This window comes from Maniola hyperantus, chromosome 7 (genome assembly GCF_902806685.2).
Source record: "Maniola hyperantus chromosome 7, iAphHyp1.2, whole genome shotgun sequence".
Taxonomy (NCBI): domain Eukaryota; kingdom Metazoa; phylum Arthropoda; class Insecta; order Lepidoptera; family Nymphalidae; genus Maniola; species Maniola hyperantus.
In genome coordinates, this window is record NC_048542.1 from 9,771,167 (window position 1) to 9,792,172 (window position 21,006).

Here is a 21,006-nt window from a genome sequence, read left to right on the forward strand (position 1 = left end):
GGCCATACGAACGAAGCCATTGCGTGGCTATTTATAGTAATTTAGAGTGATGTTTATAATTTTTTTATGCTTGATCAAATAAATGGATTGTTATAAAAACTATACAAATAAATTTGTTAAAAAACATAGTATTTTTTAATATAAATTTTTGGTTGAATTTATGTTTTATTCAATACAAAAAGTTGTCTTAAACTATCCATATAATTCGTGAAAATTGGCAACAGTTCTTTTTTTTTACCCAATAATTAAAAATCCATATTCTAGTACATTATAAGTCAATAAGACTATATTTCTGATATTCAGGTATTTTTTTCCAGTAAATTAGATGATTTTCAAGGACAGATTTAGGGCTTCAAAGTTGAGTCTGTTATTTATTTAATTAAAACTAGGTGCGGGAGATTGGACACTACAAAATAAATATAATAGATTTTGTATGTATGATCCATTAAAGGTCAATACGAAAGATTGATTTATTTTAAACATGTATTCAATTATATGAAAGTTCGTCGATGGTAAATTTGAAGATTGATATCTTAGAATTTCAAAGTTCAAGCGATAAGGCCCTTAAGATCATTACTATTAAATAGATTAAAACCAATATTGTTCTATTGTACATCAAGGCATACTTTCTCATAATTATCGAAGGGCAGAAAATAAACAAGCCCAAATTAGGGCCGGGATAGATCAAGTTGTAATAAATCAGGCGATCCATGGGAACCTGATGTAGCAGTCGTCACTTGTAACAAGGGCCCGGAAATAAGCGATTTCAAAACAGTAACGGTTTTATAAAGAGCTTACTTAGTTTATGACGACTTTTTCTCATGCTCATAGATTACATTTATCACATGCTTTTCTGCTTGATTCTTAAAATGTTTTTGTTTGTCAAATCTGTGAACAGTTCGTCGGTCTTTACCTAATATAGTACAGTCGATCTTATCTGGTTTTAGCCGTAAGTTTAGTTTTGATGAGTGTTACAAACTTAAAATTATTTATTTATACAGCCTACATTTAAATTATTTGTGTTTAATTAATTGCAACTCTAATTAATTAGTTTATCCTTCAATCACACCGCAACAGAGCAACAGATCGATGTGTATAGTTAAAAACCTGGAGAGTGACATCGGCTACTTTTTATTCCGGAAAATCTCAATTCTCACGGGATTTTTGAAATCCAAGTCCACGTGGACGAAATCGCAAATTCGAAATCAAAATCGAAAATTTCGCACATATTATTACCTCTTCTTTGGTTTCATGGCCCTGTATATGTAACTCTTGTTTAGCGGCCATAGCAAACCCTCCTTATTTGTCTACAAGCGATCTAGTACAGTTAGCCGCAATATCACAATAGGTTTAATCGTGCGATAAAGTCATGATGTACATTCGGCCGCAGAGATAATGGTAAAAATAGATGTAAGTACCTATATTTTTACCCGACCTGACTATGAAAGGGTCTCTCTCTCTTTGCATCGGTTACATCGGTTTCCTTATATTTCCAAAACTCTATTTAGAAAACTAGGATATTTTAGAATTTGTCTGTTGATCTTATTTTAGTAGTGCTATTTAATCTCGTTAGCGAATTAAATTTTATTTACGTAGAACTGTTTTCGGCGCTTTCCTCCGCGTGGATTTGTGTTTTTAAAGCCCCCTAAGAGGTTAGGACCTGTTGTTTTTGATAACGTTTAAAGTAACCCCTTAAGCTTAATAAAAGTGTTAAATTTTCGAAATCACGGATAGTAATTCACGGATAGACTAGCTGACCCACTCTGGCTTCGCAAGGGCGCCGGGCGGCTGGATTTCTGAAAATCCTTTCTTATTGGACATCTACGTTTTAAATAAAACCTGCGAAATCTTGACCCAGTTTCTAGACCTAGGAATTTGAGCTGTATTTTGATATTATGCAGTATCTCCTTTTATAGGTGGGATAGGTATAAATACAGTTTTTTTTTAAAGTCACGCTGAAGCCTTTTGCTAGTGAAAGCTACAGCTATGTATTTTAGTGCCGAAACTATTATGTATCTTTATGTATGTGCCATAAAACATTGGCCCATTTTCCCCCAGTAGTGCGTGATGTTATATAATAATTCTTGTGTTTTCGCGCGTTATGAACTCACGAAGGTCAACGTACACCGACAATGGTCTTGTTGATGTAACGCCGAATAACACTACGTTACGCACCGCCAGTTACGGCTGGGGGCACACTGGGATATAAATTTATAAACTAGCTGATGCCCGCGACTTCATACCCGTGGATTTAAGATTTTAAAAATCCCTTGGGAACTCTTTAATTTCCTGGGATAAAAAGTAGCCTAGATGTCACTCTCCAGACTTTACCCATGCAAAAAATCACGTCGATCCGTTGCTCCGTTGTGACGTGATTGAAGGACAAACCAACAGACCAACAAACCAACACACCAATAAACCAACAAACAAACACACTTTCAGATTTATAATATGGGTAGTGATTACATAAATAAAAATAAAGTATTAAATAATAATAAATAATTACTTTATTTATTATTTAAAATAGCTTTCCTATCATTTCAATAGTATAATCTATCTTCATTCCAAATTTCAGCCAAATCCGTCCAGTAGTTTTTGCGTGAAGGAGTAACAAACATACACACACACACACACACACACTCATACGAACTTTCGCCTTTATAGATGTATACTACTACTATAGTGTGATAGTGTGATGTGATATTTCCTTGAACTTTTATTGGCATTATTAAAAATCTACCTCTTTGCTGTCTTACCTACTTTCACAATAATCTACCTAATAAACGAGTAATAAATAAAATATTGACAAAAATAAGCTACAAATACAAAAGTATTTACAAAAGTATTAAAAACTCGTAAATAAAATTTTCATATTTTTAAGAAGTAGTCTAGGTACAGAAACCAGTTCTATTGCCAGTTTATTTAAAGGAAAAAAATCAATTGATAATAATTAATCTAATTTCATATCTTTGTAGCCTATTAAAAAGTATACCTTTGTGTACCACCATCCTCACGCATTCACGTACTCTATAGTTTTAACGCTGATTCGTGGTAACTGTACTTTTATCAGAGTGCAGTGGCGGATATCAAAAAACCTCATGTTTACGGTCACCACCAAATTGAGACTTTACGTACCTACCTGCTTACTGTTTCCATTATCTGACGATTTTAAAATGAAAATCGAAACTAATATAAGTACCTATATTTCGTAAAATAACCCCCTATCGGTAATAGTGCTGGTACTTTTACTTACTGGACTTGTCAATTAAAATCGATGTAAGATATCAGGATGTCCTTCAAGTAACACATCTATAATATTATTTAATTATAAAAAAGTACAAAAGAAATGAAATAACAATGACTTATTATGAATTTGGGAAAAACCGATCATAAAAATGAGAGATAGGCAAAAAATCCGCCCATTCCAACCTAACCAAATCTTAATCTGATTTACCGAAAACGTCTAGAGAGAATGTAAACAAACTCTAATGGCTATTTTGCCAACCACAATGGCTTTACAGCTATAATGTTCACTATTAACTGTTACCAAATTGTTTCATCCGATTTTGTGATTTTTATTTAGATAAGACTTAACTGTATTCCTCTAAACTTTTATTTGCTGTAAGTTTTTCACACTTCCGCGTTACTCAGTTAAGGCCCTGGACAAACAAAGCACGGCGTCAGCAGCACGGCGGCTGGCATGTCACGCGCGTACGCGTACGATTTGTAACACTAGAAACTGTATTATAATCGTGTCACACCGCAGAGTGTGATGGCTATAGTGCGTCTTCAACATGCGCTTCGCTTTACACAGTTGTTTGTAATTCACGCAACCAAGTCGGCAATGCCAAGTTTTGAAGTTTGCTCTAAGGTGTCGGCCGACACCCTACGAGTACGTAAACACCCAAGCCGCCGGTATTGTCTGTACCGCTACGCGTTACGTGTTCTCACACGCAATCGTATAGATTGTCTTTACTTTCTGGAATATGAATGTGCAGTACGCGGCAGAAAATACTGTATATCGATCTTTAGAAGGAGATAGCGTTTTCGTAAGCGTTTGTCTCTGTCGTAGAGATCGACAAACGTCACATACATAGGTACTGAGTGACAAAGACAACACTCTAAAAAGCTGTAATCTCATCTAAAGATCGATGTACAATATTTCTTGCCGGCTACTGTACGAGTGTTGCCTATCTGGAGTTTTATAATATCTTGGATTACATGTTAACTTCTAGAACCCTCATTTGAAGCATTACTGTCGCGCATTACTATAGTCGTGCTATGTGTATGCCCTAGCCTTTACTAGATACTATTCTGTCGATCCAAGATAAATTAATTGATAGATGACTTACTTGTACTATGACAAGTACAAATTCATCTCACAATTACTGGTGCCTGCAATTTGATAAAGCATTAGATACAAACTGACTACATTCAATATATTCCTAGAGCTGTTTTATCTTTAGTAGGTACCGAAGCTCTCAAAATTTTAGAGTATCTACTTAAAGATAGATAAGCTTTGATCGGCTAATTGTTACTAGCACTGAACATAGTCTAAAAAGGTAGGTGACCAATTCAACACCGCATAGAAATTAGAATGAATACCTACGAGTATAACATCTTATATTATATTAATAAACCAGCGCATCAACCTTTTTAAAAGTGCTACCCAAGCTAAGACCACCAATATCTCAAATTCATAACATATTTTTTAAATCTACAGATGCATTTACCTATCATTATGATTTTTTATTCACATTCGATGTTTTCTCAATTTCAGATGTGACTACACCCATCATGGCAGCCACAGATGGCCAAGTCGTGGTCGCAGCTTGCCGCTGGTCTGATGAAGGCCACTACCTCAGAGAGTTCGCTTGTCAAGAACGTCTTTACCAACGTAGCACAGATCATCAAAGGACAATATGGAGGCCTCGGAAGCTACCAACACTACCGAGCCCTGGTTTGCAAAGCACAGCGTTACTAGTTTCAGCAGGAAAGAGAGAAAGAAAATTATCGCGCAAGCCATCAAACTAAAAGAAGGGAGACGCATGGTTAGTGTCGGACCGAGAATTGCCATTTCCCGATACATATAAAGGCTACTTTGAATTGCTAAGTGAGGAAGGTAGGGCTGTAAGATGTATAGAATCCGTAGGGGAATAGCTAGAAGAAAACTTGAGGATGGATGCTTAGTAAGAGAACCAGTTAGAGTAATATGTGCTAAAATTGACCTAGATGGGAATATCACGGCAGATGGAGCGAGAAATTTACCAGCGGGTGAAGTAATAATGCCTAGAGGTGAGACGTTTTTAGGAAAAAGTAATATTTTTAAAATGCACCGATTCAAAAAGTGACACTATACTGCTTAGTTTAGATCAGAGAGGCACGTTTTCTGCTGTCGCTAAAGAAGAGAATATTAGCGGGGGTACATACAGCTAAAACATTACTTACAAAACGGTTGCCAATAACTGTCAGACTTGTACACGGTACTCCACCTAGAGGATTAAAAGTGCAAGCCATTTCGTACCAGAGCTGAGATTAATATCCTTATTTGAAGAAGATCACGTTTTTGCATTACCATTACAAAAAGAAGGCAACGCACTAGTAAGCATTACCTCTCGCTGCTCCGTTAAAATGTTAAGATGCAAAAATGAAGAACAGATAAAAAATTTCATGGAATTTTCTAGATTAGTTGAAAAGTGTAACAAGTTGCTAGTAGACGTGGTAGATCGAATACATGTGCTAGATGGTAAACTCGGGGACCCTAAAAGACTGTTAAATGCCCCGCTCATCGCTCCACCACTAATAAAAACTGGTTACTTCTTAAGAAGAAGTGCTTCATCAGACACAGCTAACCAACATAAGTACATAAATCGCCATAGTCACATATACAGCAGTCACAGAGATGAAAACAGTATCCAGATGAGTATGATGAAATAGATCAAATATATGACTATGTTAGAGGCTTTGCTCCTCTTCCGAAGAATATTAAAGCATCTTACTCCAATGAACCAACACGACAACGAGTCTGCACCTGCTTCACCCGCAGCAACACCAATTCACATGCCCTTAATAACAGAAATTAAACCAGAACCACCTCCTATAGAAACGATTCCTACTAAAAAGACTTTGAACCAAAAAGCTGAAAAGCGTACTCGCAAAACTGCCGTAGCGACAAAAGAAACTCCAATAACTGTTTATAAGAGAAATGTACAATTGCGCCAGTACCAAATTTACCTAAATTGTATATTAAAACAGTGTTAGCAACAGTAAAGGTAGAATATTGGTGAGCCAGAAAAGTAATTCGCCGACTAAAGAGGCACCTAGTCCAGGTACTAGTCCAATACGACCTCTTACAAAAGGAGACTCCCAATCTTTAATATACGTTACAAAAGCCTTTCAAATATTCATCAAGCAATGGAATTAGATGGTACGCTAGATTCGAGCCATTCAGGCAGGCAAGAACATCTGGAGATTCAGGCCATGGTCCAAAACTACCAGAGAAACGATCTAGAAAGTTAAGCAGACCCAAGTCCTTGACGAATTTAGTGTGGGAGCTAAAAGGATGTCCGGTGGAACCTAATGAAAACCAAAACCTAGAATTAAAAATGAAGGCTATAAGAAAATGGAAATTAAATTGTCTTTGGGGGCTCAGAAGAGAGTGCCTACGCTCTACCTTTAATTTTTTTTGGTAAGTAATTATATACAATTAACTTTTAATTATCCAAACTGTTTTCTAGTCCCTATCTGCATTAGCGGCAAAAATTTTGCTATGGAAATCTAGAAGGCATGGCAGGCAAGGAAGTAGGTATACCACGCGTCAGGTCGAGGTGGCATTCGGGGAGGGACGCCCGCACATTCGCACAGCCCCCGCGCTAACCCAGTGCTGGCGAGCGCTGGTGACGTGTAGGTGTGCGGGGCGTACCCCTGCCTAAATTAAATTACAGTTTGTGCGCAGTTATCGCAAAAATCATCAAGTCGCTGAATCGGAATTTTCGTAGTTTGTAAACATTTCAGTCTCCAACTTTCATATTTTACGATCTAAATAATATTCCTCGATAGTCGATACCTACTACAGCTCGACCCAAATTTCACGCGGGCGAGGCCAAGGGCAAATGCTAGTCTATTATATGTTAAATATTATTTCGCAGTAAATGCAAATCTATCGTGTAGTGGCGGATCATCGCTAAATGTCAAAACTTCACGCCGTGAAGTTCACCTGCGCTGAGTGAACTACGCAACGTACAATGAACATCACAGTATTGTAGGTACATTACGCGACAGGTCGAGATGACAATCGGGGTATGAGGCGAGGGGACGCCGCGTACACTCGCACGTCAGCCGCGCTATCCCGCACCGGGTTAGCGCGGGGGCTGTGTAGTTGTGCGGGGAGTCCCCACCCCGGTTTGCCATCTCGACCTGTCGCGAACTATACCTACAATGAACATCACAGTATTGTACCTACTTTACATTTAGGTACAGAATACAGATTGCATCTCCGTTGTCTCTACATCTTGTATTCATAAAATTTCAATAATACTACCAATATAATAATGCGAAAGTGTGTCTCTGTAAGTCTGCTAGCTTTTAATGGCCCATTTACTTAACCGATTTTGACGGGTCAGTACATAGATACATATATGGCTTTGCAACCTGCGACTATTTTTGATTTTTAAAAATTGAAGAGTCACCACTACATTTTAAAAACCTAAACCCACGTGGATGAAGTCGTGGGCAACATCGCTATATAAATAAGCCGATAGTCTAGGCTCTAGTGGTTAAGTTAAGTGGCGTTGGCCTCCTATTCGCTGGGCCCTGTGTTTGATCTCAGGCACGCACCTTTAACTTGGGTTATATGCGTACAGCAGTTAAAAGTTTTGACGGGAGGAAAACATCCTGAGGAAACCTGCATGCCCCCATAATGCTCTCAAAGGTGTGTGAAGTCTGTCAATTTACGTAAACTCAGCTAATTCTGAACGAAAACCGTACTCTTAGTAATAAGTCCGCGATGGGTTGTTGATGATGGTGATCTTGACTTTCTCGTGAATTTAAGAATATGCTTTCGTAGCCCTAGTGGAGAGAGACATTTAAGGCAAATTCTCAAGTTTCTAATTTAAGTCTCAGTGGTTTCAGCTGTACGAACATAATTATGTCAGTCAGTCAGTTTAGCTTTTTATATGTAGGTATTCTGTGCCGAATAAGTACTATACTTGTGTTTTTAAAAGCCAGTAAAAACATTTAATTTAGGATCACATAAAGATCACATAGGGTTAATAAGCTTCCTTTGATTAAATACTGTGAAAATGGTAGGTCAAAAGTTGCGTGTTCCGTAATAATGCAAGCTGCATCGTGATATGCCATAGCTATCCGAAGATTCACAGGAAATCTTGAACTTTCCGACTTTAAAGTAATGTGATATGCGACAATGATGCCTCAATTATTTCGCAATCAACGAATGAAAAGTGTCCTTATGAAAAAATCTAACGAACATTATCTTTCCAATCTTCAAACAAGGTTATTATACGCCCAACTGATGTTCACAACTTCCTCAGCGTGGATTTAGGATTTGAAGTCGTGGGAACTAGTATCCTACGTCTGTCACCAGGTATAAACTCTGTATGCCCGTCCTGATCGGTTAGTAGTTAGTAGTAGAAAGTTACTAAGACGGACACGGACGGTGAAAAAATACCTATTATAAATGCTGTTTGGCCTCTCTATATCGTTAATAAAGTGTTCTCCGATCAATCAAAATAGATTTAATGTACAGATTCATTCAGTTACATAATTGTATTATGTATCATATCTGAATGGTTCAAGGTAAAAGGGTAATAATATTCAATTAAAACCATACTATTATTCAACTTATCATTAGATTATAATATTCCTAAGTACTTTCATTAATTATTATTCATGCAATTATTATAATAGCTTGCATATTACGGTGACAGCTTTTTGTCGATTACCGCTTCCGACAAAAGAAACGGTAATCAAAGCAAACGCTTGTATCAATTTATACGACACTACTTATTTACATATAAAATAGCTATTAACTACGGTTGCTATTTCAATTACATTGTAGTCTATTTTATGGCAATTTTAGCTCTATTTGTTTGGATTCCTTTTTTACATTCTTGCAACTGCAGACTATTAAGATAAAAAAATGCTATGAGTAATATTTTATACTAGCTGATGCCCGGGATGAAAACCCAGACCCCCAAATAAGAGGCCTACGCTATCCACCATGCTATCGTCACTACCACAACAATTTAGATTACGTACCTACGTGATAGCATTCCTCGTAAATGAACTCATTTCTAACTACGTCAAATAAAATCCGAAAGTTCTTAATTAGTGGAAAGCATATTTTGCACCATCGTGTGATTTTCCGTTTACTCAGCTAATTACGGGGAGCGGCGGCGCTCCCAGCTCTGACACGCGCGGTCACACCTTGCTCATATCCAATGTCGTTTGTGACACTCGTGTTTCTCGCGAAAAAAGTCATTACTAGAATCTAGTATTATTTAATAGCTACCAGATTACACTTTTGGTAGGTACTGTAATACAAAAGGTTTGAAACAAACCCATCATAAAAAAGGAAAAACTGACTGACTGTCTGACTGATCTATCAACGCACGGCTCTAACCACTGACGGATCGGGCTGAACTTTGACATGCGATAGCTGTTATGACATAGACATTAGCTATGAAAGGATTTTTTAAAATTTACCCCTAAAGAGGTAAAATATGGGTTTGTAATTTATTTAGTCCACGCGGATAAAGTCGCGAGACTAAGCTACTATATTATAAAACTCCTTATTATGCGAAAATGTTGGTAAGTCTGTGTACGATAAGTATTATTTTATCACGCGTGTGGTACGGCAGTCAAAGATAGATTTCATCCTGCGTAACGAAATAGGCTGTACTTTTGTCTCGGGCCAAAATATCCGGAAAAACCGAAAAACTTAAAAAGATTGAACTCCACGCAGACAAGGTCACGAGCAACAGCGAGTAGTTATAATCGCTGTTTATTCATCTAGGAAGAAAACGCCAAAGGTCTCTGCCCCATACCAATCTATACATAATTCAATTTCTATTTATAGACCGGTCGTAGGCTTGACTAGATCTTGGCAAAAACTAGCTGTCTTCTTTTTCCCGTCCTTCCGTCAGCCGAGAAACGTTAGGGACTACAATTTAACATGGGATAGGCATGTCAATCTAAAGCCGCGTCCATACCAATAAAAATTTGTATTGTTTGTATCGTGTCAGTGTCCACGGTTCAGCACCATAGGCACGGTAATATATAGATAACATTACCGTGCCATAGGTGAGGACGGGTAACACACTGGTTAAAGACTTTCGTCTTCAGGCACTGAGGAATTAGGCCTAGATACATGAAATAAATACCTATATTTAAATTCAGATTTATTTTCATGATTAATTTAGCAAATGCGTAAGTAATCAAATACCTACTACCCATGTAAATATTTTTAGCCTACCTTTATCTGGTTGGGAACCATTTTGTTTGTTGGCACGACATTTCATACGCAAACGCTCGATACACCTACATTGTTGTAACAATGTCACGCACACTTTTATAAACACTTTTATAAATTTATTATTGCCCTCAGTTTTACTTAATGCCAAAACCCCAAACATATTAAAGTTTAAGGGTGTCTGGCAGAGGGTTGCCATGATACTAAGTGTCTGGCAATGCATGACGTGATTCGAATAGGTAGGTACCTACTATTCCGAAGAAAATATAAAAAATAGACTTTATACTTTGACGAAATATTGTATAAGTCTTGGTTACCTGTTATCTGCCAAAGCCACCATGAACCAAGCTTCATAGTCGCTGATCGTTCCTTTCTGAGTTGGGGTCAATGTGCAGAAAAACTTTCAGCTTTATAAATAACGAAGCTCTGACTCTCACAGGCTCTTCCTACGAGTTTAATTTAAACTAAGCGGATCTAATAACTATAAAGTTCAGGTTTCACTGACTCGATTCTACAAAAAGATAGTCGATTATTCTGCCTTGTATGTCAATGTTACTCCTAAACTATGAGTCATCAGTTTTTTTTGTGCGTCTGCCGATTCCGCTGCGAAAGGTCAAATTGTTATGTCATTAAGGGTATATCAACTTTATACGTATGAAAAAAACAAGCTTTTATTATTAGTACTTTGCTATGGGTTCCTCAATAAACAAAGAGAAACCTGATTCATTGATGTCACCTTTACAAAGTTGTTTTTGTCGAATCCTTATTAAATTAATTGCAGTAGGGGCTGAATAAATAGTGGAGAAAATAATATATTTTATTAATATATTAATGTACCTGCCTACCTACCTGTAACAACCTACGTTTTCAAGCTAATTATAGAAATACCACTTACTCAAGCCGCGCGGGTTCGAAATTCGAATCCTGCCGAAATTTAGAAAGTCCACACCATCAGTTTGTAAAATGTAAAGTAAAAGGATGTGATTATAAATACAATTCATACCGAAGTTGATCTAACAATAAATTACCATTTCTATACTGTAGCAGATAAATACAATATTATATTATAAATACAATATTAGTTATGTTACAAAATGTTTCAAAATAATTCCAGTTAAACGTACATAGAGAGAAAGTTCAGGAAAATACGAAAGTTTTGTAAATATTTTCCAAAAAAAACATTGTGACTGATTTTATACACCTTTGACTGATAAGAGATGCGAAAGTACTACTCATACTAGTATTAATGATGTGATGCTATAGAATATAGACTTACCGATTAACTAGAAGACTGTCCCTGAAGTAGCTGCGCTGTTACCGTCAAGTCTACCATCGTCACTCCCGAACCATCTGAATTAAACGGTAGAGAGGCACCGATGCGTCCTTATGAGATCTACGAGCCTTCCAATAATATGACCGAGGGAATTTTAATAGGTAAAAATCCTACATAATCCAACGTCTTCTCCAGGGCGTCGGGTACCTTAGGAGATTTCTCCCCGTTAACAAAAAAGACCTATACCTAATCTAATAATTGATTTATTTTGTACTTTGCAGGTCCACGTTGTACAAAAAAAGACAAGGCGACGACCAAAATGAGAAGAACGGCGAACGACCACGAAACTGCTACGAGTCAAAAGAAAACTTTTGAAAAAATCAATCAATTGTACTCTAAAATATCAAATGTATTTTGATCTCCTTAATGAATAATTATTTTATTTATAATGTAATGCCATATTACGGTATAATTGATGTTAGTTTTAATGGTTAGATAACGGGAGCTTAATCATTTGATAATAATTATGTATCAACATAAGATTTCAAACACATTCCCTGTACGAATTCCTTTTTTTACTGTAAAATAGTCTCAAAAATGTTTTTTTCCTCTTTCAGTCTACCATTATTATTGTTTATCAATTGTTTGAAAATCGTGATAATTACCTACTCATACTTATCACCTATACGTGATTTCACTATAAATAAATACTCAATTGGTAATTCCTTACTTGATAACAAAATAATACTGATCTAGGAATTTGACAAAAAAATAATAAAAATTAACGCCCAATAATATAATTATGACGAACTCTGAAGATAATAAAATTACGGTGGTAATCATTGATTACCGTTTTAGACGTAATCTTTGAACTAAATTAGTACCTATATAAGGGCTATTTCAAACAAAAACATTGAGCATCAAAAAGTTGCAGCTCGCAAAATAATTGTTTGGAATGCCCCGTCGTGTTTGTCGTTGGACGAAACTATTTTTATATAAATATCATATTTCCCAATATCGGCCGTAAAGCTTGTATTTTCTCGTATAAGTAAAAATTTTATTTTACGAAATACAAACCAAAAAATCAAGGTGCCTTATTAAGTAATTTAATCGCATAATGCACATTATAATTTTATTCTTCGTCGTAATGTGTAATCGTAAAATAAAGAACAAAAGTCACATCTCTGGTATTTTTAGGTAGAATATAGTCAAAGTCAATGTTTTAGGAATTTTCATTTAAATCTTTCATTGCAATAGCCAATAAATAACTATAAATAATGATGCTAGATTAGATTTTTTTTTAATCTATACATACAATTTATTCAAAAAATACTTTCTGCAGAGCATGCTGTTGACTTACCTAGATTCTCCTGGTTAAAAGTTAATTATACCTACTTACCAGAAATAACTCAATTCACTCTAATAATGTTTAGCAGGTTCTTAAACTTTTTACAAAATAAGATTTTAAGTTAACTTTAAAACTTTGACTGTAATAATGATTTTATGGAAGAATACTTGTTGAATTGGCATTTTGGTAGTAAATTAATTTAATTTGCATATGTCTTACTTAAATTATTTCATTTAAGACAATCCAAACAATTTTATCGTCAATACCTATCGGTTTGTGCTTAATCACTTAATGAAATCATTTTAAACGATGATGTTTACATACCTATAGCTACTTTTATAATTACCTATTTAGAGCTAAGTTAGTTATGATACGTCACTTGGAGGTTCAAAATAATTGGCTTTTTAGAATATGTAAGTAAATTTTGAATCTTCGACTGGCTTATCGTATTAAATTATGTTTAAGTGTTTTCAATAAATAAAAGGACTTGTTATCATTGCTATCCCTCTAGTACGAAATTAAATTTTCTAATTAATTTTGTAATAACTAATAAGACTACCTACCTAAGTACTATTTTCATGGTCAGATACGGGACTTTTTACATTTATCAGGACTCGTAGAACATATATCTTGCCTTTAAAATGAAGAAAACAGATTTATTCATAAAAAATATTATTCATAAATACAGTACTACCGCTTTTATAAGTTACGTCGATGTACCTGCGCAGAAATCTTATTTTTGAATGGCGCGAAAATATCTCAGCCAATTATGAGTGAGATAGCAATGTACCTGCGCAGAAATCTTATTTTTGAATGGCGCGAAAATATCTCAGCCAATTATGAGTGAGATAGCACAAGTCTGTTCTTCTTGTGTTTAAAATCTTAACGTCAAGCAGTATTAGATTTGTATTTCATTGATGTACATTCGGTTTTAGTCGGCGTTAGACTGCTTTTTTCTGCGCAAACGAATTTTGCTGATGCAATTATAATCACGTCAATTAAAACATCGTGAGGAAACCTGCATGCCAGAAACTTCTCATGTTTTCAATGGTGTGTGTGTTGGATGGTGGACTATGGCCAAACCATTCTTACTCTAAGAGGAGACCAGTGCTCAGTATGGTCAAGTCAGTTTTATAAAAGTGGTAGTACTGTAGGTAGGTACTAATGTAATGTAATGGGGATGGGCACCCAGGATGGTGTGATCGCAAGTGTAAAAAGCCCCGCACTATTTTTTTTAAAATTGTATCCCAAATATTCGTTAGATTTAACTAGCTGTTTGATTCCTTGTAATTAGATAGGAAACTTTTTGTCACACGTCATTATTATAAGATTCAAATTCTTGATATTGTAATTCTTACGAAATAAACGACATGATTTTACGAGCCAACTTTTATTTAACCAATGTACGCAGCAGAAAATATTGTACATCGACCTTTAGAAAGAGATAGCGTTAGTAGGTTTCATAGAGCGTTGTCTCTGTCGACCGACAAAACGTCACATAGGTATGAGTGACAGCCGGCACTTAATAAATACTGTGAAAATAAAAAGTTCACAGACTTTACAAATTACAAGTCTGCCAAATCTGAACTTGGCCAGCGTGGTGGGCTATGGTTTAGGACTTTTTGAGAGGAGACCCATGCTCAGTAATGAGCCGGCGCGGGCGATGGGTTGATGATAATAGAAAGAACAATTTATCCTACCACACGTAAGTACCTACGATATTTTCGTCATCAACCCATCGCCGGCTTATTAGTGAGAACGGGTCTTCTCTCAGAACGAGAAGGGTGTACCTACCTAAGCCCACCTCGCTGATACATAAGATTCAACGTATAAGTTGTAAGTTGTAACGTGTGTATTAGCGTGGTGGGCTACAACACAATATTTTAAGAGCAAAAACGCCTTGTTTAAAATTAAAGCAAAGCTTCGTTAACATGGGGAAAACTAAAATGCGTGGAATCGACTCACTATTCTCTTTTAGCCTTTCATTTAAAGTTTAAACTATCGCGAGTGATTTCTATTATACTTACATATCTCACACCCGGCTTCACTCAGGTGTTTAGTCGACGTTAACCCGACTAGTAAACGTCGTGCAGTGGACCGAACCCATCACTGCACGACGGCAGTCTCAACCGCGACGCGTGCGCGAACTGAGTCCCTGTGAAAATCCGGCCAAGTGCGAGTCAGGCTCGCGCAACGAGGTTTCCGTACTACAGTCGTATTTTTTCAACATTTTGCACGATAATTCAAAAACCATGATGCATAAAAATAAATAAAAATCTGTTTTAGAATTTACAGGTGAAGACCTTTCATATGATACCCCACTTAATATTGTTATCTTAAATAGAAAACTGAAAATACTAATTATTAGTTCATGACCACAATTTAATTTTTTTTGTGTGATGTAACCACAAATTCACGGTTTTCAGATTTTTCCCCGAATGTCAGCTATAAGACCTACCTACCTGCCAAATTTCATGATGCTAGCTCAACGGGAAGTACCCTGTAGGTTTCTTGACAGACCGACAGACAGACAGACAGACAACAAAGTGATCCTATAAGGGTTCCGTTTTTCCTTTTGAGGTACGGAACCCTAAAAGGACCCCGGAAGGGTTTGAAAGTATTCGGGCTAACGTCGACTAAACATGTGAGTAAAGCCGAGTGTGAGATATGTATAATCACTATCCTCTGTCTGAAGGAAGGTGCGTTTTGCCTAAACTGAAGCGAAGACAGTGCAAGACTAGGCCGTTCACAATAATATTGGTGAGTGGGGACTTGATATAGGATTCCCCCTGCGCGCTGTCGGGATGTCAAAATGTATGGCGCTCTGTAGAACGAAATACCTACAACAAGCGCCCCCTGCGCGACTGATATACAGGCTCGGCTGGCCCGTGTAGCACCCAGGTGCAACCAATACCTTGGCGCCCTTTAGTAGGGCGCGATGAAAATGGAATACCTACTTAGTTATATTTTCATCAGTCATCGGAAATTTGGGTGCAAGTGGTGCAATCACAAAATACTAGCGACCCGCTCCGACTTCGCACGGGTAGCTTATTACAACTATCGTAAGGATCTCTAATTTTTTGAAAATTAAATAAGTACAGCTTATAAGTAATATGTCACTCGGAAATAATGTAGCATTCTACTGGCGAAAGAGTTTTGAAAATCGGTTAACTAGTTCCAGAGATTACGCCATACAAACAACCTTACAAGCCTTCTAATCGGAGGTCGGGGGTTCGATCCCGGGCACGCACTTTCGGAGTTGTGTACGTTTTAAGTAATTAAATATCTCTCGCTTTAACCGTGAAGGAAAACATCGTGAAGAAACCTACATTTCTGAGAGTTCTCCATAATGTTCTCAAAGGTGTGTGAAGTCTACCAATCCGCATATGGCCAGCGTGGTAGACTATGGCCAAACCCTTCTCACTCTGAGAGGAGACCGGTGCTCTGCAGTGAGCCGGCGATGGGTTGATCATGATGATAGATGATGTCTTGCAGTACGACACCCATGTACCTACTCGTAAATTAGACAAGTAAAACGTATTTTTCAGGAAGAATGGGTTTAAAGGAAAAAAACAAACCAATAAACCAACAAATAGACACACTTTCGTATTTATAAGTTGATATGAAAATTTCTGTTAAGAAATTATTGTAGGTTAGGAAGTTGGCGGTGTGTCACCTTCGTGTCTCGGAGAGCACGTAAAGCCGTCGGTCCTGCGCCTGATCTCCCTCCGGACGTGTCTGATTTCCGTCTCATCGGGCTATGAGAGTGAGGGAATAGAGAGTACACCTATGTTTGCGCACCCATTGCATACACTTGTACATTATAATAGGAATGTCCCGCGCATGTTGGCTAATCTATATGGAGATATGCGCCGTGGCCGAAATTCGGTCGGGAAGACATTTTTGTGTTGTTTCGGATTGACTATGCTGCGTAGGCCCTACTGGCCGCTACAGCGTCACCGGGTGGGTTGGCGAGCGCGAAGCTCCGCCTGGGGGTCGGGAAGACATAATAATAACTTACTATATAGTACCTACGCGATAGGTCGAGATGGCAATCGGAGTGGGGACGCCCCGCACACCCGCACAGCCCCCGCGTTGCGTCCCCAGTGTGGGATAACACGGGAGACGTGTGGGTGTGCGGGGCGTCCCCCCCGCCTCATACCAAGATTGCCATCTCGACGTGTCGCGTACTATATAATGCGCTGAAGGTAGCCTGACTTACCTACTTACCTACTACAATGTGCCCTGACCACAATAAATATAATAATCCCCAGCTATCTCGCAGTTGACAAATGATCGCAAAAGTTGAAAGTAACAGGTTTGCAGTATCACTACATGTTAATTTTGTTGTTTTTTTTTTCCTTTTTCGTGTATTGCGTGTAGAAGTAGATATCAAGGTAAACCGAAAAGTATGCAACTAAATTAAAGCCGATGTTGCAAGTATTAAATTATGTGGTACCTATTAATATTCATTGGGGGAGTGTGGTCAAGGCCTACATCCGTCCGCAAAATTGGTATTGACCTTGGATTGGAGTTTGTTTGGTATTTTCTACTGAGCTAGGTACCTATAATACCAATATGCGAAGTTGTTGGCACCGAAAGTACGCGAGTTTGGGCAGAGGCACTCAACGGGAAATGGAGAAAGGGTTGCTTGGAGTTTCTTTGCGTAATTAAATCAGGAATAAGAAAATCCGCGAGAGAAGTGAGAACACCGCGACATAGCTCAACGGGTTGCGAAGCTGAAGTGGCAATGGGTAGGGCACGTAGTTCAAAAAAGCGATAGACGTTGGGTTCCCAAGGAATAGTAACCTCACAAGCGCAGCGTTGGCAGACTCTCCACTAAGCGTAGATGCCAGCCGACATCAGACGAGTCGCAGGGAGCCGTTGAGGTGGCGAAGACCGTCGCGTGTGGAAGTCCCTGCAAGAAACCTATGTCCAGCAGTGGATGTCTGTCGGTTGACAATGATGATGATTAGTTGTATGGTTGTAGGCTAATGAAGCAAGTCAAATTCAATGGCAGCGATGATGGCGACGATGCGGAACTGCTGCAGCATGACTACTTCGCGCACTCCCATACAGTTTTTTTATACGCAGGTAATAATTATTTGCCACTATGACTAGTCCTGTAGCGCGTCCTAGTCCTTAAGACATTTAGCACACTAGCGCATTCCCATGCGATAGCGAAACATGACTATAATATTAAAAAAAAAAAAACTTTATTGAAATATATTTATTTTTCTTTGTTTAAGTTTGTTAGCAAACGACAAATAGGTAAAAATATGTTTGAATGTTTCCACCACTTAAAAACCAAGATTATCCTTATTAATCGATTTAATTTGGGAAATAAATTAAATAATTAAATAAAAGGAGTCTTATTCACTACTTAATGACATATTAATAGGAGTTACCATCGATCAATTATTTATTCGATAGTATTTGGTGGAAATAAATGATTTTACTATTTTTATTATCGACGCAAGAAAGCTTCTTTACCTAGTAACTACAATGTAAAGATGACAGCTTGCTATAACAGCACAAGCTGTCATATAATCTCATAGTGAAATGTGGTGTGAGACAGAGGACAATTTGGTCTGGGACCAGCCCAATGGCCATCGCACAAGGGGGCACCGATATGTTCATAGCTTATTAAGAAAGCGCAAAAAAATAAAATCTAGACATACCTACTTAGTTAAGCAAGATTAAAAAGGGTCCTTTACTAAGCGGGCTTGCCGTTAAGTAGAGCAGTGCCTACATAGTGTGTTGTCAACCTTGACTAAGCTTATCTAAACTGAGGACCAGTTACATAATATTATTTCCTTTTAGAAAAATAATGTCCACAACAAAACATTAAACGAGTGACTATTTTAAATTATTAAAGCACCTGTAAGTCATGTTATCTTAAATCTATAACAGCACCTTTTTTGGTTGGTATAACTTGCTCTTTAGCGTTATTACTACTACTACTTAGTAGGTACTTAAAATTCAGAAAAAAAATTAATAGGTAAAATACATCTCCTCTTCAATGAGCGAGGTAAAGCTCCCATGAAAAATGAATAAAATAAAATTAAGTAATTATAACTGTCGACTCTAATTAAACTCAAGTCTCCGCCTCTGTACCTATTTAAAACTGTGACCGAATTGTTGAAGTTGTATCACTTCATGGTCTTGTTTAGAAAAACCGGCCAAGTGCGAGTCAGGCACGCGCAACGAGACGAACGACAACGAAATTTCATGATTCTAGGTCAACGGGAAGTACCCTGTAGGTTTCTTGACAGACCGACAGACAGACAGACAACAAAGATATCCTATAAGGGTTCCGTTTTTCCTTTTGAGGTACGGAACCCTAAAAATAATCTTTATAGACCCAGGTATTTAGGTACCTAAACAGTAAATAATCTCTACATAAACATACCCAGTACTATAGGTTTAAATTTAGGTTTAGGTTATATATTTTATTCTATAAGGTACCTACCAAAATTTCGTACCCCACTGTTCGTTCATTGTTTATCTTTGCACATTGCAACACAAACCTCTAATTAGTAATTAGTTTCTCTAAAAACCTTTCAAATATAAAACTTACTCAACTAATCGTCTCTTAACCAATTCAACCCACCGATGTGACCTTCGTCTCTTTCCCGCTGTTTTTGCAACCTCTCTTCTTTACGATCATCGATACCTAATCCTAACTGTTCTATTAACTTTTCCGCTTTATCACCATTCACTTGTATGAAGTCCTTTCGTCTTTTTAATGCGATGTCGGGATCGAAAACCCATTTCTGTGGTTCGTGCAATACTGGAAAACCAACGATGTTGGTTCGGATAAAAAGTGCGACTGGTCCCACCGGCACCGGTTCGCGCCCAGCCGTTTCAGCCTGTCGATAAAACAGCATGCACATTGATAGAGACAGCTGAAAAAGAAATGTTTAAAATTAGAACCATTCCTTATTGTATAAAAATGATAAAATGTCAACAAAAAGCTGCAGAGTTAGACCTCGTTCACATACGGCATTATTACGCAGGTTTTTTTGCAGAATCTATCGAGTTTAAATCTTACCGAATAAGTAGTTACGTAGTGGCGCATAGGTACAATTTGTAAACTTAGAACCGTTTACATAGTTAAAACTCTGTAAGTACGTTTTATCGGCAGCACAAACGGGGGAATGGTTCTATATTCAATGTTCTTACTTCCTATGCGTTACTACAGGTTCGGTACCAAGATTTATGCTGCAAAAACGTATATCGCAAACGCAGTGTGAATGGGATCTTCGTTCACTGTGATTAGGAGGCCGGCAGAGTACCTACCTGCTTAACTACAATGTGTTTTATAGTTATTTTATAATTACGTGGCAAAAAACGTAAAACCATAGTTTATTATCCACGATTGAAATAAGAAAGTCGCATGGGTTACTAGCTAACATAAAATTCCCACACATCAGACAAGCTCACCGACCCTAACCGTGTTAGTTAGCCTACCTACCGAACTCCTTAGGTTCTGGGAGCCCCTATTTTCCTACTTATCGATAAAAATCCTTTTCTTTTTCACAGACGTATATTTACGATTTTCGTAGAAGGTATCTACGTGTAGGTATAATGATTTTCCTGTTAAAATAAATTGAACAATTTTTCCGCCGTTGTTGAAAACTAATCAGCAAAACAAATAATTAAATTGTCATTAATATTAAGTAAGTCATTATCATCATCATTATCATCATCATCAACCAATAGACGTCCACTGCTGGACATAGGTCTCTTGTAGGGACTTCCACACGCCACGGTCTTGCGCCGCCTGGATCCAGCGGCTCCCTGCGACTCGTCTGATGTTGTCCGTCCACCTAGTGGGCGTTAAGTAAGTACCTATCATTAAAACACAAATTTAACCTACGCCACTTCCTAATA

The 21,006-nt window shown here is 37.5% G+C and overlaps 2 protein-coding genes across 2 annotated transcripts in view; one reads left to right on the forward strand and one right to left on the reverse strand.

The window, feature by feature from the left end:
• The window catches only part of sano (serrano), a 100,800-nt gene extending 94,121 nt beyond the window's left edge, over positions 1–6,679 (forward strand). Inside the window, 16 exon segments of the mRNA XM_069499652.1 lie at positions 4,781–4,875; positions 4,877–4,936; positions 4,939–4,998; positions 5,001–5,078; positions 5,080–5,155; positions 5,158–5,321; positions 5,323–5,418; positions 5,420–5,498; positions 5,501–5,911; positions 5,914–6,017; positions 6,019–6,196; positions 6,199–6,246; positions 6,249–6,362; positions 6,365–6,453; positions 6,456–6,579; positions 6,582–6,679. Of these exon segments, the coding sequence (XP_069355753.1) occupies positions 4,798–4,875; positions 4,877–4,936; positions 4,939–4,998; positions 5,001–5,078; positions 5,080–5,155; positions 5,158–5,321; positions 5,323–5,418; positions 5,420–5,498; positions 5,501–5,911; positions 5,914–6,017; positions 6,019–6,196; positions 6,199–6,246; positions 6,249–6,362; positions 6,365–6,453; positions 6,456–6,579; positions 6,582–6,679 (1,857 nt within the window). The 5' untranslated portion in view covers positions 4,781–4,797.
• Positions 1–21,006, reverse strand: part of LOC117983752 (transmembrane protease serine 9-like) — a 267,133-nt gene that overhangs the window by 71,656 nt on the left and 174,471 nt on the right. The gene's annotated exons all lie outside the window — the stretch shown is intronic.